The sequence below is a fragment of the Salmo trutta genome, chromosome 29 (genome assembly GCF_901001165.1).
Source record: "Salmo trutta chromosome 29, fSalTru1.1, whole genome shotgun sequence".
Taxonomy (NCBI): Eukaryota; Metazoa; Chordata; class Actinopteri; order Salmoniformes; family Salmonidae; genus Salmo; species Salmo trutta.
This window is the reverse complement of record NC_042985.1, coordinates 30,441,248-30,454,834: the sequence shown is the minus strand read 5'-3', so window position 1 is coordinate 30,454,834 and position 13,587 is coordinate 30,441,248. Positions and strand designations below refer to the sequence as shown.

The 13,587-nt window shown below is 46.4% G+C and overlaps 1 protein-coding gene across 3 annotated transcripts in view; it reads left to right on the top strand.

Annotated features, from left to right (window-relative positions):
* LOC115167354 (tight junction protein ZO-1) overlaps positions 1-13,587 on the top strand; it is a 171,294-nt gene that overhangs the window by 144,135 nt on the left and 13,572 nt on the right. For all 3 annotated transcript variants that reach the window (XM_029721707.1, XM_029721708.1, XM_029721709.1), the window contains 10 exons: positions 1,315-1,499; positions 1,708-1,803; positions 2,167-2,193; positions 3,063-3,145; positions 3,435-3,645; positions 5,366-5,466; positions 5,714-6,064; positions 7,816-8,124; positions 9,202-10,107; positions 10,446-10,528. In XM_029721707.1, the coding sequence (XP_029577567.1) occupies positions 1,315-1,499; positions 1,708-1,803; positions 2,167-2,193; positions 3,063-3,145; positions 3,435-3,645; positions 5,366-5,466; positions 5,714-6,064; positions 7,816-8,124; positions 9,202-10,107; positions 10,446-10,528 (2,352 nt within the window). The remainder of the gene's footprint in view (positions 1-1,314; positions 1,500-1,707; positions 1,804-2,166; positions 2,194-3,062; positions 3,146-3,434; positions 3,646-5,365; positions 5,467-5,713; positions 6,065-7,815; positions 8,125-9,201; positions 10,108-10,445; positions 10,529-13,587) is intronic.

Sequence of the window (13,587 nt, the reverse complement as noted above, 5' to 3'; positions counted from 1 at the left end):
AGAGACATCATCCCCAACAAGAACAGGTAGAATACAGTAGAGAGACGTCATCCCCAACAAGAACAGGTAGAATACAGTAGAGAGACGTCATCCCCAACAAGAACACGTAGAATACAGTAGAGAGACGTCATCCCCAACAAGAACACGTAGAATACAGTAGAGAGACATCATCCCCAACAAGAACAGGTAGAATACAGTAGAGAGACATCATCCCCAACAAGAACAGGTAGAATACAGTAGAGAGACGTCATCCCCAACAAGAACACGTAGAATACAGTAGAGAGACATCATCCCCAACAAGAACAGGTAGAATACAGTAAAGAGACGTCATCCCCAACAAGAACAGGTAGAATACAGTAGAGAGACGTCATCCCCAACAAGAACAGGTAGAATACAGTAGAGAGACGTCATCCCCAACAAGAACAGGTAGAATACAGTAAAGAGACGTCATCCCCAACAAGAACAGGTAGAATACAGTAGAGAGACGTCATCCCCAACAAGAACACGTAGAATACAGTAAAGAGACGTCATCCCCAACAAGAACAGGTAGAATACAGTAGAGAGACATCATCCTCAACAAGAGCAGTTAGAGTAGAGTTCAGCAGAGCCTACTCTGGGTGGAGAGGGTAAGGTAGCTAGAGTGGGGGGGTCGACTGGGGGGGTCGACAGCATTAGTCAAATAAGACACCAGCAGCCTTCCTGTCGGTGTAGAGATGGTAAACAACAACCCTAACATAAGGTGATGAACTAGGCTGTGTAAAGTAGGCCACATTAACATCACCCCTAGTCTCAGTTACACGGGTGACAACTGTTCTAGTGAGAAGGCATTTGCACTATGAGTCTCCTACCCTCACAGGACTATCTATTCATAATGAAACAGCAGACTGACAGAGTCCCTGTTGGAGTCTAGGCCTGGCCTGACCTACAGCCCCTGGCTATGTTTAGAGCGAGAGAGATTCCACACCATGGGGCAGACAGGGGAACCTCACAGTGCTCCCAACATACCAGCGTGACACAGATATTTATCACAAGCATACATTAACGTAACCATTATACGCCATGCACCGGGGCTACTCTGCCACGTTGTGTCCCTGGCCATGCCTGTGTCCTCTTCAGTCAAATGTTTACTGAATTCTAGGTTCTATTAAGGTATAGAAGTATTTCAATAGAATAGTGGTAACAGGGCTGTAAATGACACATTGGATAACTGCACTAATTAAAAATAAACTGAGGACATGTTGGCAGTTTCCATTGAAATCCAATCGTTGAATCCATTGCCTGTTGCCTGACACCTCTCCAATCCCCCTCCCACAGGGCAGAGCAGTTGTCCAGTGTGCAGTACACCCTCCCCAAAACGCCAGGGGGCGACAGGGCTGACTTCTGGAGGTTCCGTGGTCTGCGGACCTCCAAGAGGAACCTGAGGAAGAGCAGAGAGGACCTGTCTGCCCAGCCGGTCCAGACCAAGTTCCCTGCCTATGAGAGGGTGGTGCTGAGAGAGGGTAGGTTTTCTCCAGAGCAGGGTCCATGGATACATCACAATACATAAACTAGCTTACCACTGAGAATGCTTTCCCAGTACATTGCTTCATTCTTAAAGGTATGCTAGTGTGGAAATTGGAATGCAGCCATGTGTTTGCCTACAAATTCGGCCTTGAGAGGCGTTGATACTGTCAAATATGGTGTTGTTTTGTGTCTTCTGTTATCCAGCTGGGTTCCTGAGGCCTGTGGTGATCTTTGGGTCCATCGCAGATGTGGCAAGAGAGAAGCTGGCCAGAGAGGAGCCTGACCTGTTTGAGCTAGCCAGTGAGTAGCCTTTAGCTAGCCATTAGTAGCCATCTCACTGTCTGTCTCAGCCGTGTCACACACACACACACACACACACACACACACACACACACACACACACACACACACACAGCTGGAGTAACACAGTACTTAGAGCAGCTCTGTGTTAGAGACTAGAGGGCGCCCTCATCTGCCTACTCCAGGTCCACTTGAGGGAATAGCTAGCATCTTTAGCATTTAGTGTTCATTCTAACACCCTAAACAGTATTGAATTTCAATTTTCCTAAGTGCACTACTCCAAAATCCACATGAAAAATAATTCCAGCCCTGGACATATTTTGCATAACCTATATCTCTGTAAACCTTGTATTTTCTTTTCAGAAACACAGCAACATGAAGGAGTGGAAAGTATGTCATGAAGTGCATCAACTTTTTTGTATCAGTGCTAATTGATGCTAGTTAGCTAGGTGGTAGCCTACCCTCTGTACTGTAGATGTGTTTTCTGTAGTTGGTCATGTATGGCCTGATTCAGCCTGTAGGGAGATTGTGGAATGACAATGTAGCTAGTTATGGAGCATGTACCCGTGGCACAGTCAATATGCTATAGAAAATAAGCTGCATACATAACCGTACTAGTCTTCATTCTTAATTCCCAAGCCCTTAATGTCTGTGTATTTAAAATGTCAACTTTTACATTAGATTGGAGAAGATGCCTTATGCCATTGGTGTGTTTATGACTGAAATTGTAAGGGCTAGTGATGTTAGCACCCTGCCATCTAGAATGCTGATTTAGAATGCAGGGTTGAGTGGTGAAAGATCCTGTGATAATAGTGTTGAGATCTGAGTAGTGAAACTGCACCCAGGTCAGCTGGCCTCTCAAAGGGTCATTATGGTGGCAGATAGACAGATAAGGCCAGGCTAGCGATGTTTAAACAATTCACCTTTTTAGAACATTCCCGCTTAACTCCCCTGACGTTTATATCCATTTAAAATTTGAATCATGAATCTATTTGAAATGACTCCCTATCTTCTTGAATGTGCATTATCCCACTTCAATGCTTTTCACACATGTAACACATTTCCTGCATTGCGGATTATACTATACTGTGATGTCTATAGTTGCACGCGCACATTCATAATGACACTACCTCTATTTTATGTTTTGAAATGTGCTTAAGGCATATTGCATGCATTAGGGTGAAGGTAATGAGCTGAGATGTATAGGGAGCTCTGCAGTAATATGACACCGTAACACTGTCCCTTCTCCCCCTCTGCAGAGAGTGAGCCCAAAGACGCAGGAAAAGACCAGCGCAGCTCCGGGATCATTCGCCTCCACACCATTAAACAGATCATTGACCGGGTGAGCGAGACTACTTATGCACACGCATGCAAACTGACAGAAAACCTCACAGACAGATCCCCTCTTAAAGCACATGCAGCACACACACACACACGCGCACGCACACACACACACACGCATAGATAGACTCATCCATGACTCACTTCTGCTCTCTGGTGTTCATTGAATTAAGGTTTTTATTTGACCAATATATGAAAAATATAGTCTAAAACAGCAATCTGAGCAAACCTTTTAGTGTTAGTGTTTAGATCAAATATTCATATTTTTTTTTGGGGGGGGGTGTCCTTAGGACCGTCATGCTGTGCTGGACATCACCCCCAACGCAGTGGACCGTCTGAACTACGCCCAGTGGTACCCCATCGTGGTGTTCCTCAACCCGGACAGCAAGCAGGGCGTCAAGACCATGAGAACCAGGCTGTGCCCCGAGTCCAGGAAGTCAGCCAGGAAACTCTACGAGAGAGCCCTCAAACTGAGGAAGAACAACCACCACCTCTTCACCAGTGAGTTTCTATGGGAGGGAGGGGAAGAGAGAAATAGTGAGTGGGAGGTAGGGGGAAAAATGTATCTCAGAGGGAGATGGAGTTATCAGGAGTGAGAGAGGCTAGGGCTGCATGCTGTACTGTAGTGCGGACCAGGGGCGCAACTCCAGTTGGATAAACACTCCAAACAGCCTACCCGACCATTCGGAGGCGTCCGCATGGTCCTAAAGCACACCGTTGGCTCGTTTTGTATCGCATTCCAATGCTAAAACTGGGGCGGACAAAAAAAATGCAATTTCAGAATGTGGGGGGGACATGTCCCCAGTGTAAGTTGCGCCCCTGGTGCGGACTATCAGCCGGTGTTACAGTCAGTGTCTTAGCGGGGTGCTGTTCTGTGTTCCCTCCTCACGCAGGCAGGGCTGCTCAGGGCTCTGAGCTAACCTCCCACAGGACCCCAGCCGTCTTTACCCATTCCCTGCACGGCCCTGCCCCGTATGAAATGGGAGGCGTCAATTCATTTTTTTACACACATCCAGCCTCTCCTTTCCCATCCACGTTGAGTTACTCCCTTATTCCACATGAGTCTGTAGGTGAAGCACTGCCTGGTATTTTTAGAACAAGCCTAGAGAGAGCGAGAACAACAGAGAGAAGTGTCACCTGTGGTATTTGTGTAAGGTCAAACAGATTGACAGCTGCCAGGCAGCGCTATAGACCTTGAGTGTTGTTGTAACTATGACCACTCATAGTTACAACAGTAGCAACAACCGGTGCTGAGCCAAGACAAGGCGAACAGCTTTGGGATGATACAAGCAGTGATCCTAGAAATAAGCTTTTCCCCTCATGTAGAATAATAATGAATCATCAACATCTGAATCAATGATAGTTTGACATATCAGTGACTTACTTGTTCAGAGCTTGGTTTCCCATAAGCATCTTAAGGTTAAGTTTGTCCTTTTGTAGGAGCATCGTTAAATCTCCTAGCTGTTTCCCAAAACCATCGTTATTAACGTTGCACTTGAAAACGCTCGTAATCTAACGCCTGCCACAGACCACTCATAGAACAGCTAAGTGCGTTGCTTTTTTGCCCTCCCACGTCACTTTCTACAAAGAAGATCTTCGCTAAACACAGAATCACATGGCTTATATGTCTTTCTGTGACCACCGATAACTTCAGAACAACGTTGACTACAAATACAACGTTGCCAATGTCTTTGCAATTGATCCAAATGAGCGACATATAAAAAGATGATTCCAATGAACATGGAGATGACTGCATTAAAATATAAACAGTAGTCTATAGGCCTATTTAAATCATATTGAAATACATTTCATGTTTAGTCAATTGAGTTCTATTTTGCTACTTGTAGGCTACTGTCTGTAGAGTATACCAAACAAATATCTCTCTAGGAGCAAATCCGCCATCATTATTGTGAAATAATTTGAATGTTAAGGTAAGATTTTAATGGAGCAAGCTGATTCTAGAGCAGTGTTTCCTTTCTTTTGATCCTATCAGTTTGGACACACGCTCCAACGGCACGATAAGCAACCATTCTCTCTGCGTGGTGTTTTCAAAGTTCCATTGCTATCGGGAAACCGGGCTCTGATGTGTTAATCCTAGTGGTTTTTCATGAGGTTATGAGAACAGTTTTTCAGTGATTATGAGAATTGTGTTATTGGTTCTCTGTATTCATTTGAGAGGTGCTTTGTCTCTGCTCCTTCTCTTGTCTCTATCCTTCCCAAGCCACCATTAACATGAATAATATGAATGACGGGTGGTATGGTGCCCTGAAGGAGACCATTCAACAGCAGCAGAACCAGCTGGTGTGGGTTTCAGAGGGAAAGGTAGGACACTCAGCGCCGAGACTAATATCATCAAACGCTTACCAATACATTTCATTTTAATGAAAATTAGGTATTTAAAATAAATGTCAGACATTTTTAATATACAATGTATTTTGTGCATTAATACGTTTTTCTTTGCCATTCATTTCTCCTCACTGTAATGTTGCTGCTTCTGCTCTTTATCTCCCTTCCCCCTGTCCCTCCCCCTCCCTCTCTCCCCTGCTGTCCTCCTGTTGTGTCTCCCCAGGCGGACGGTGCTCCAGATGATGACCTGGATCTGCATGATGACCGTCTGTCGTACCTGTCGGCTCCGGGCAGTGAGTACTCCATGTACAGCACGGACAGCCGCCACACCTCCGACTACGAGGACACGGACACAGAGGGTGGGGCCTACACCGACCAGGAACTAGACGAGACGCTGAACGACGAGGTGGGCCTGCCCACTGAGCCCGCCATCACCCGCTCCTCGGAGCCTGTCCGAGAGGACCCGCCAGTAATCCAGGAGCCCCTGGGGTACGGCGGGTACCAGCACACAGTGCAGCCCGACCCCCTGAACCGGATCAACCCAGCCGGATTCAAGGCACCAGCGGCCCAGCAGGTACCGTTTATGAGAGCCGTGCATCTGCCCTGTTGTCTCGAATCCGTGGTGTGCGTGAGGAGGGTGTTCTGGCGCCGCTATTGAAGCAGTGTTTTAAAACAGTATTATCTACTAACACAAAACAAACAAAAAAGATGGAAAGAAAATTTGTGTCCACTTAAGTATTTATTCACTATCGTTGTTTGTGTGTGTGTTTTTTTTATTTTTGAAGAAAAAAATTGAAAAAAGCAAGAATAAGCTTGACTGTTATAATCAGTATTCACGACATGTGTTAGTGTGACTGTTATAATTGGTATTCACGACCTGTGTTAGTGTGACTGTTATAATCGGTATTCACGACCTGTGTTAGTGTGACTGTTATAATCGGTATTCACAACCTGTGTTAGTGTGACTGTTATAATCAGTATTCACAACCTGTGTTAGTGTGACTGTTATAATCGGTATTCACAACCTGTGTTAGTGTGACTGTTATAATCAGTGTTCACCACCTGTGTTAGTGTGACTGTTATAATCGGTATTCACAACCTGTGTTAGTGTGACTGTTATAATCGGTATTCACAACCTGTGTTAGTGTGACTGTTATAATCGGTATTCACAACCAGTGTTAGTGTGACTGTTATAATCGGTATTCACAACCTGTGTTAGTGTGACTGTTATAATCGGTATTCACAACCTGTGTTAGTGTGACTGTTATAATCGGTATTCACAACCTGTGTTAGTGTGACTGTTATAATCGGTGTTCACCACCTGTGTTAGTGTGACTGTTATAATCGGTATTCACAACCTGTGTTAGTGTGACTGTTATAATCGGTATTCACAACCTGTGTTGGTGTGACTGTTATAATCAATATTCACAACCTGTGTTAGTGTGACTGTTATCAGTATTCACGACCTGTGTTAGTGTGACTGTTATAATCAGTGTTCACCACCTGTGTTAGTGTGACTGTTATAATCGGTATTCACAACCTGTGTTAGTGTGACTGTTATCAGTATTCACGACCTGTGTTAGTGTGACTGTTATAATCAGTGTTCACCACCTGTGTTAGTGTGACTGTTATAATCAGTGTTCACGACCTGTGTTAGTGTGACTGTTATATCAGTATTCACGACCTGTGTTAGTGTGACTGTTATCAGTATTCACGACTTGTGTTAGTGTGACTGTTATAATCAGTATTCACCACCTGTGTTAGTGTGACTGTTATAATCAGTATTCACAACCTGTGTTAGTGTGACTGTTGATGTCGATGTTCTCACTGACGAGAAGTTTTGTGTCTGTCAAGTGTCTGTATCGGTACCCACCTATGTGCTCTTCCTAGTTGTTTCACTTGTGATTCGGACTGATACCGTGATACCAGAAAGTATTATGTGCATGTTGGAAATGTCAGTGTTAACCACGTATTGCTGTAAATGTATTTATCTGGGTCGATTCGGCCGTTATGATATCCACGAAAAGTTTGTCTTCTGATGTGTAAAAGAGAAAAAAACAAAAGCAAAACATTGTACTGTAATCTAGAATTAAAATCCAATCAGACTACATTAACAACAGAAACTTTGTCCTGTTGCGAATTCTTACGTGGCAGATTGATCATCTAAAGCCATCAGTTGAATTTGGTCCGAGGATGGTGAGTTACTGAGTCGGTCGGTGGAGGAGGTACAGAGCAGGCTGTTACGCTGTAACATTAACATTAGTGAGGGTGTATCTCCCTCGTGCAGTAGCACCGTGTATTAAACGTTTCTGAACCACTTCACAGAATGAGAAAGCAGAGGCTGTTCCGGCCACCATGCCTATCCTCCCCCAGCAGCCTGAGCAGCCTGTGTTACTGGCTGAGACAGAGGCAGCGCCCCCTGCTGTCGACAACACTGTAAATGGTGTAGCTGGTTTGAGCCATGGTTTAAGCCTTGGCCCTATCGCTGCTCCCCAGAGCGAACCCAGCCCAGGCCCCGGCCCCGAGGCTGACTGGCTTAGGATGCCCACCCCTGATCTAGCTCAGCCCCTGGCCCCGGCCCCAACGCTAGAACCCGAACCCCTACAATCCGGACCGCCCAGTTCAGAACCACAGGTACCCATCGTCTGGACGTGGCCTGGCCTGGCTGACCCCACTGTCGGTCCGCTGTGGCCTGTCGCTGCCTGCCTGTGTACTGCCCGTCACGCTTTCCTTTCACTCTTGCATGCCTGCCCGCTGTCCACTGTGTGCTTCTGAGAGAGAGTGAGAGAGCGACTGTGTGTATCTAAGCACTCGTAAACAACAGTGGGCTTCTTGGAGGAGAATATAGACTGATTGCTGCATTTGTGTGGTACCTATATAGAGAAGAGCAGCGAAGAACCTGAGGCTCTCACTGTTGCTTACCCTCTTTGCATGGCTACAACATGTTTCAGTTGGTTTCTCTTTTCTGTTTAAACGTAGCAATAGAACAGATAGTGGTGGTATATTGGTTGATGCAGACTGAATGGACCATTTAATTATATAGATTTATTTGGCGACATTCTCTTAAAGTCATCAATCAGTATTTTGGATATTTTATTGATGTTTTATTCCCTGAATTTGAAATGTAGCCATTCTGCTCCAACTGTGGAGTATACGTTTTATGGATTTTAAACATCCCATGAAGTTAAAGTAAATAATGACTTTCTGAACTCAGAAAAGTGATGTTGTTCAATGACTACTTTTCAAATGCCATGGTTTTTAAAATGGTTTACATTGTATGATAAACATTTGCTTGTAAAGTTCCAGATATCTTATTACGGTAATTTCATTTGGCTTGTAATGTTATCAAGATATATTTTTTATTTTGTTTTGTATCAACTTTGTTAGTTTTGTTTTTGGGTTGCAGTTTAAACTAAAGTGGTATGTTGTGTATATATATTGAGCGTATTGGCTGCTGTGATCTGACATTCAGACCTGCATTCTGTTTGACCTGACCTTTAACCCCTACCTCTGAGTGTCTCTATTTCAGGTCTCCCTGCTTCCTCTCTGCTTCCTTCTTCAGCCATTATTAATCTTCTGTTTTAATATTCTACGTTGTCTTCTCTTACTTGATTCTTATATTTATATACACATTTATTTATTGGATGTGTGCTACTAGTTGTTCTAGTCCCATTACTCACCGTATGTTTCTTCCATTGTTTATTTCCTCAGATGTACAAGAAGGATCCCTACCTGGAGGAGCCAGTCAGAGTGAACCATGGTGGTGTAAAGCCGTCTCCGGCGACGGGGCCGCCCATGACCTACGAGTCCCAGCCTCCGTACCAGGACCAACACCCATACAGAGATTACGATCACCCGCCTAACCGCTACGACGGGGGTGGCTACCTGGAACCAAAGTATCGTAACTTCGACTCTCAACTGCACCACGAGAAAAGCGTGCCTCACTACGATGACCAGTGGCCTCCCTACAACCAGCAGACCTCTGGCCCACCACCCCACCAGCAACAGCAAGCCCCTGGGCCTGGCTACGACCCCCGGCTGTCCTACGAAGACGGACCCGAGCGAGACTACAGCCCTCCTCAGCCGCGCTACGATGAGGCCCCACTGGGCTACAACGGACGACCTCGCTACGGAAAGCCTGCAGGACCAGGACCCATCCGCTACGATGAGTCTCCTCCATCCGGCCCAGGGGGCTACGCTCCTCTACGTTACGACCAGGAGCCTCACCCGTATCCCCCTGCAACACGCTCTCCAGAGCCCCCTAAACAGTACTACCAGGGGGAGCCTGCCCAGCGGCCAGGACCTGGGCCTGCCTACAACCAGGCACCACCTCAGCACCGAGGCTACAAGCCCCCGCCCCAACAGTATGAACCCATCATGAACTTTGACGCCCCCGTGCCCGCACCCAAACCACAACCAGAGGCTCTCCGTCCCTCACCTGGGGAGGTGCTGCTCACTACAGCCCCCAATCTCCTTCCCCCTCCCCCCAGAGTGGAGCCGGAGGACGACCCGGCCATAAGGGCCCAGTCGGTGTTGTCCAGGGTCAAGATGTTTGAAAACAAGCGCTCTGTGTCTGTGGACCGAGCCAAGGAGGCAGTGGACGCCTTCGGGCTCAGGGTAAGCATCTGGAAAACACCTCACTCTTGTGCACGTGTGTAATGCTCAGTGCTTGACTTGGGCAGGAGCTCCTGCTTGAGCTGCTTGACTGCTTGAGCTCCTGTTCCTCTTCTAGAATATTAGCTCAAATGTATTGTGGAGCTTCTGCACCTAAATACAAACAGTACCGGCACTCAAAATGAGTACTGGAACCTATTTCAGTCCAAGTCAAGCACTGGTAATGCTCACAGGATTACCTGACCCAGACCTCTCCTAATTATATTTGGTTGGTCCAAGTGATGTCCGTAAAGGTTTACTTTTCCAGGAATTTTATTTGCATTTCAATCTTGCTCCCACAGTCAGCAGATCTGCCCACCAAACCAGGTGCGTCCATTCCTAAAGCCAACTCTCTCAGCAATCTGGACCAGGAGAAGTCGTTCAGGTAATGAGTCAATGCAGTACAGCATTGAGCCCTCCCCCCACCACAAACATACTACATCACACCACAGAACAGATGCTGCTTTATCTTTGAGGGCCTGATGTGTTTGTTAGGGCTGTCAGGTGATCCACTCTGAAGTGGATAATAGGGCTTAGAAAAGTAAATGACTTTGGAAGATATGAATATGACGGTGTACTGTATTGTATGGCTGCCGTCTTGCGTGCGCCAACCCAACTTAGCTATTATTTTGGCGTTTATCTACTTTTTTTGCACTAAACGTATCCGCTATCATTACATATGATCGATAAATACTTTTGAACATCAGACCGGCTGTTACTAAACTCAGTTCTGGGTTCAACTTCGAGTTCGACTCATCTGCCCTGGGCTCTTTGTGTACCTCCAACCAAATCTTTGGGCTACCCAAGAAGAAACGCCGGAAAAAACGAGGCAGGAGAGCGGGTGTCCTGGTGAGACAAAGGCGAAAGGAAAAAAAACCAGCCACCACTTCCCTCCATTCTTTTGGCCAATGTACAGTCCACTTGATAATAAGATGGATGACCTCTCGCAGATTCGGGATCAACGGGACTCTCGTAATTGCAATATCCTCTGTTCACCGAGCGGACAGGACATCGGATTCAGGGAAATCCAGAGGGGGAGGGTATGTTTCTTCATCAACAGCAAATTGTGTGCAGACTCTTGCACAGTGGAATGGAGTTTCGTCCTATTGTTCACATCTTGAAATACCTGATGGTCAAATGCTGACCTTTTTACCTCCTGAGATACTTTTCATCTGTTATTGTGACTGCTGTATATATTCCACATCAGGAGAACAACAACAAGCTGGCACTTGATGAACTGTACGAGGCTATAAACAAGCAGGAAACCATGCACCCGGATGCTGCTTTTCTTCTTGCCGATGATTTTAATTCCATGCCACTCCTGCTTCCTGTTTACAAACAAAAGCTCAAACAGGAAGACCCATGATGAGCTCCATAGAAAAATGGTCTACCAGAGCAGAAGCTATTCTACAGGACTGCTTTGCTAGCGCTGACTGGAATATGTTCATCAGGAAATGCATCACTGACGTCTCCACAGTGAAGGTTTGCTGCTTCCCCAAACAAAATCCCTAAATTAACACAGAGGTGCGTGCTAAGCTAAAGGACAGCTACTGCTCACAGAGCTATAGCAGCCAACCACGAGGCAATGGCTGAGGACACGATTGCATACAAGAAGTCCCGCTACGATCTCTGCAGAGCTATCGAACAAGCAAAAAGGCAAGATCTGAACAGGGTAGCATCCTATTATACCGGCTCTGACGCATGTGGCAAGGGCTACAGTAAATTATGGACTACAAAGGATGCCTTAGCCATGATCTGCCTAACGATGCCTCTCTACCAGACAATCTCAATGTTTTTTATGCGTGCTTCGACTAAAACAACACAGAGCCCAGCATGAGGGCCCCCGCTGAGGAGCCGGAGGACTGGGTGATCTCTCTCTGAGGCTGACATGAGTAACGTTTTTTAAGTGGGTCAACACTCGTAAGGCCGCAGGGCCAGACGGTATTCCGGGGTGTGTCCTCGGGGCATGTGCAGCTGGCAGGCTTCTTCAAGGACATTTTCAACCTCTCCTTGTCCCAGTCGGTAATCCCCATGTTTCAAGCTGACTACCATCATTCCTGTTCCTAAAAACTCTAAGGCATCCTGCCAATTTGACTGCCGTCTTGTAGCACTCACATCTGTAATAATTAAGTGCTTCGAAAGGTTGGTCATGGCACACATGAACTCCATCATCCCAGACACCCTAGACACGCTCCAATTTGCATACCACCCCAACAGATACATAGATGACGCAATATCAATTGCACTCCACACTGCCCTCTCCCACCATAGTGCCCTCCAAGTTCATCATCAAGCTCGGGACCCTGGGACTGAACACCTCCCTCTGTTTCTGGATCCTGGACTTCCTGATGGTTGACCCCAGGTGGTAAGAGTAGGCAACAACACCTCCGCCACACTGACCCTCAACAAGGGGGCTCCTCACGGACCCACTCCGTGTGTGCTTAGCCCCCTCCTGTACTCCCAGTTCACCCACGACTGTGACCACGCACGACTCCAACTCCAAGTTTGCTGACAACACAGCGGTGGTAGGCCTGATCACCAATGGCGAAGACAGGAAGTAGGTCAGAGACTTCCAGGACAACAACCTCTCCCTCAACGTCAGCAAGACTAACGAGCTGATCTTGGACTACAGGAAACAGGGGAGGGTGCACACCCTCATTCACATCGAGAGGGTCAAGAGCTTCAAGTTACTCTGTGTCCACATCACTGAGGACTTAACATGGTCCTGTCATACCAGCGCAATTGTGAATAATTCACAGCAGTGCCTCTTCTTCCTCAGGAGGCTGAAACGATTTGACATGCCCCCTCGGATCCTTAGGAACTTTTACAGCTGCACCTTCAAGAGCGATCTGACTGGTTGCATCACCGTCTGGTATGGCAACTGCACCGTCCTCGACCCGAAAGCCCTACATAGGGAGGTGCGGACAGCCCAGCGCATCACTGGGGGTGAGCTCCCAGCCATCCAGGACGTACATTCCAGGGTGTGTCTGAGAACTGTTCTCCATACTCACATCCCGCAGGTGGTACAGTTGCATCAAGGCTCAGACCAACAGAATCCTAAACCATTGGTTCTCAAAGGTATTGGGGCCGGGGACCACATTTGTGTTAGCAAATTCAGAACACAACTAGAGTTAAATAAAAATCGCATACATAGAGATTTACCATGGCCGGACGAACCAAGTCTTGGGCCGTGGGAATTAACATTTTAAAGGCTCGCTACTTGGCATTGGAGAGAAAAAATGTCAGTTGTCAAGCTAATTTCCAGCAATTCTACACATTTTGTCATGGAGTAGAGAAATGTTTTATTGTTGCAGCTATAAAGCTAATATCCTGCAATTCAACCTATTTTGCCATGAGGCAGAGAGAAAACCTTGCCGTTTTAAAGCTCAAAGTGTTTCCAAATTTCTATACAATATGACCTATAATTAATAATTACAATATGAG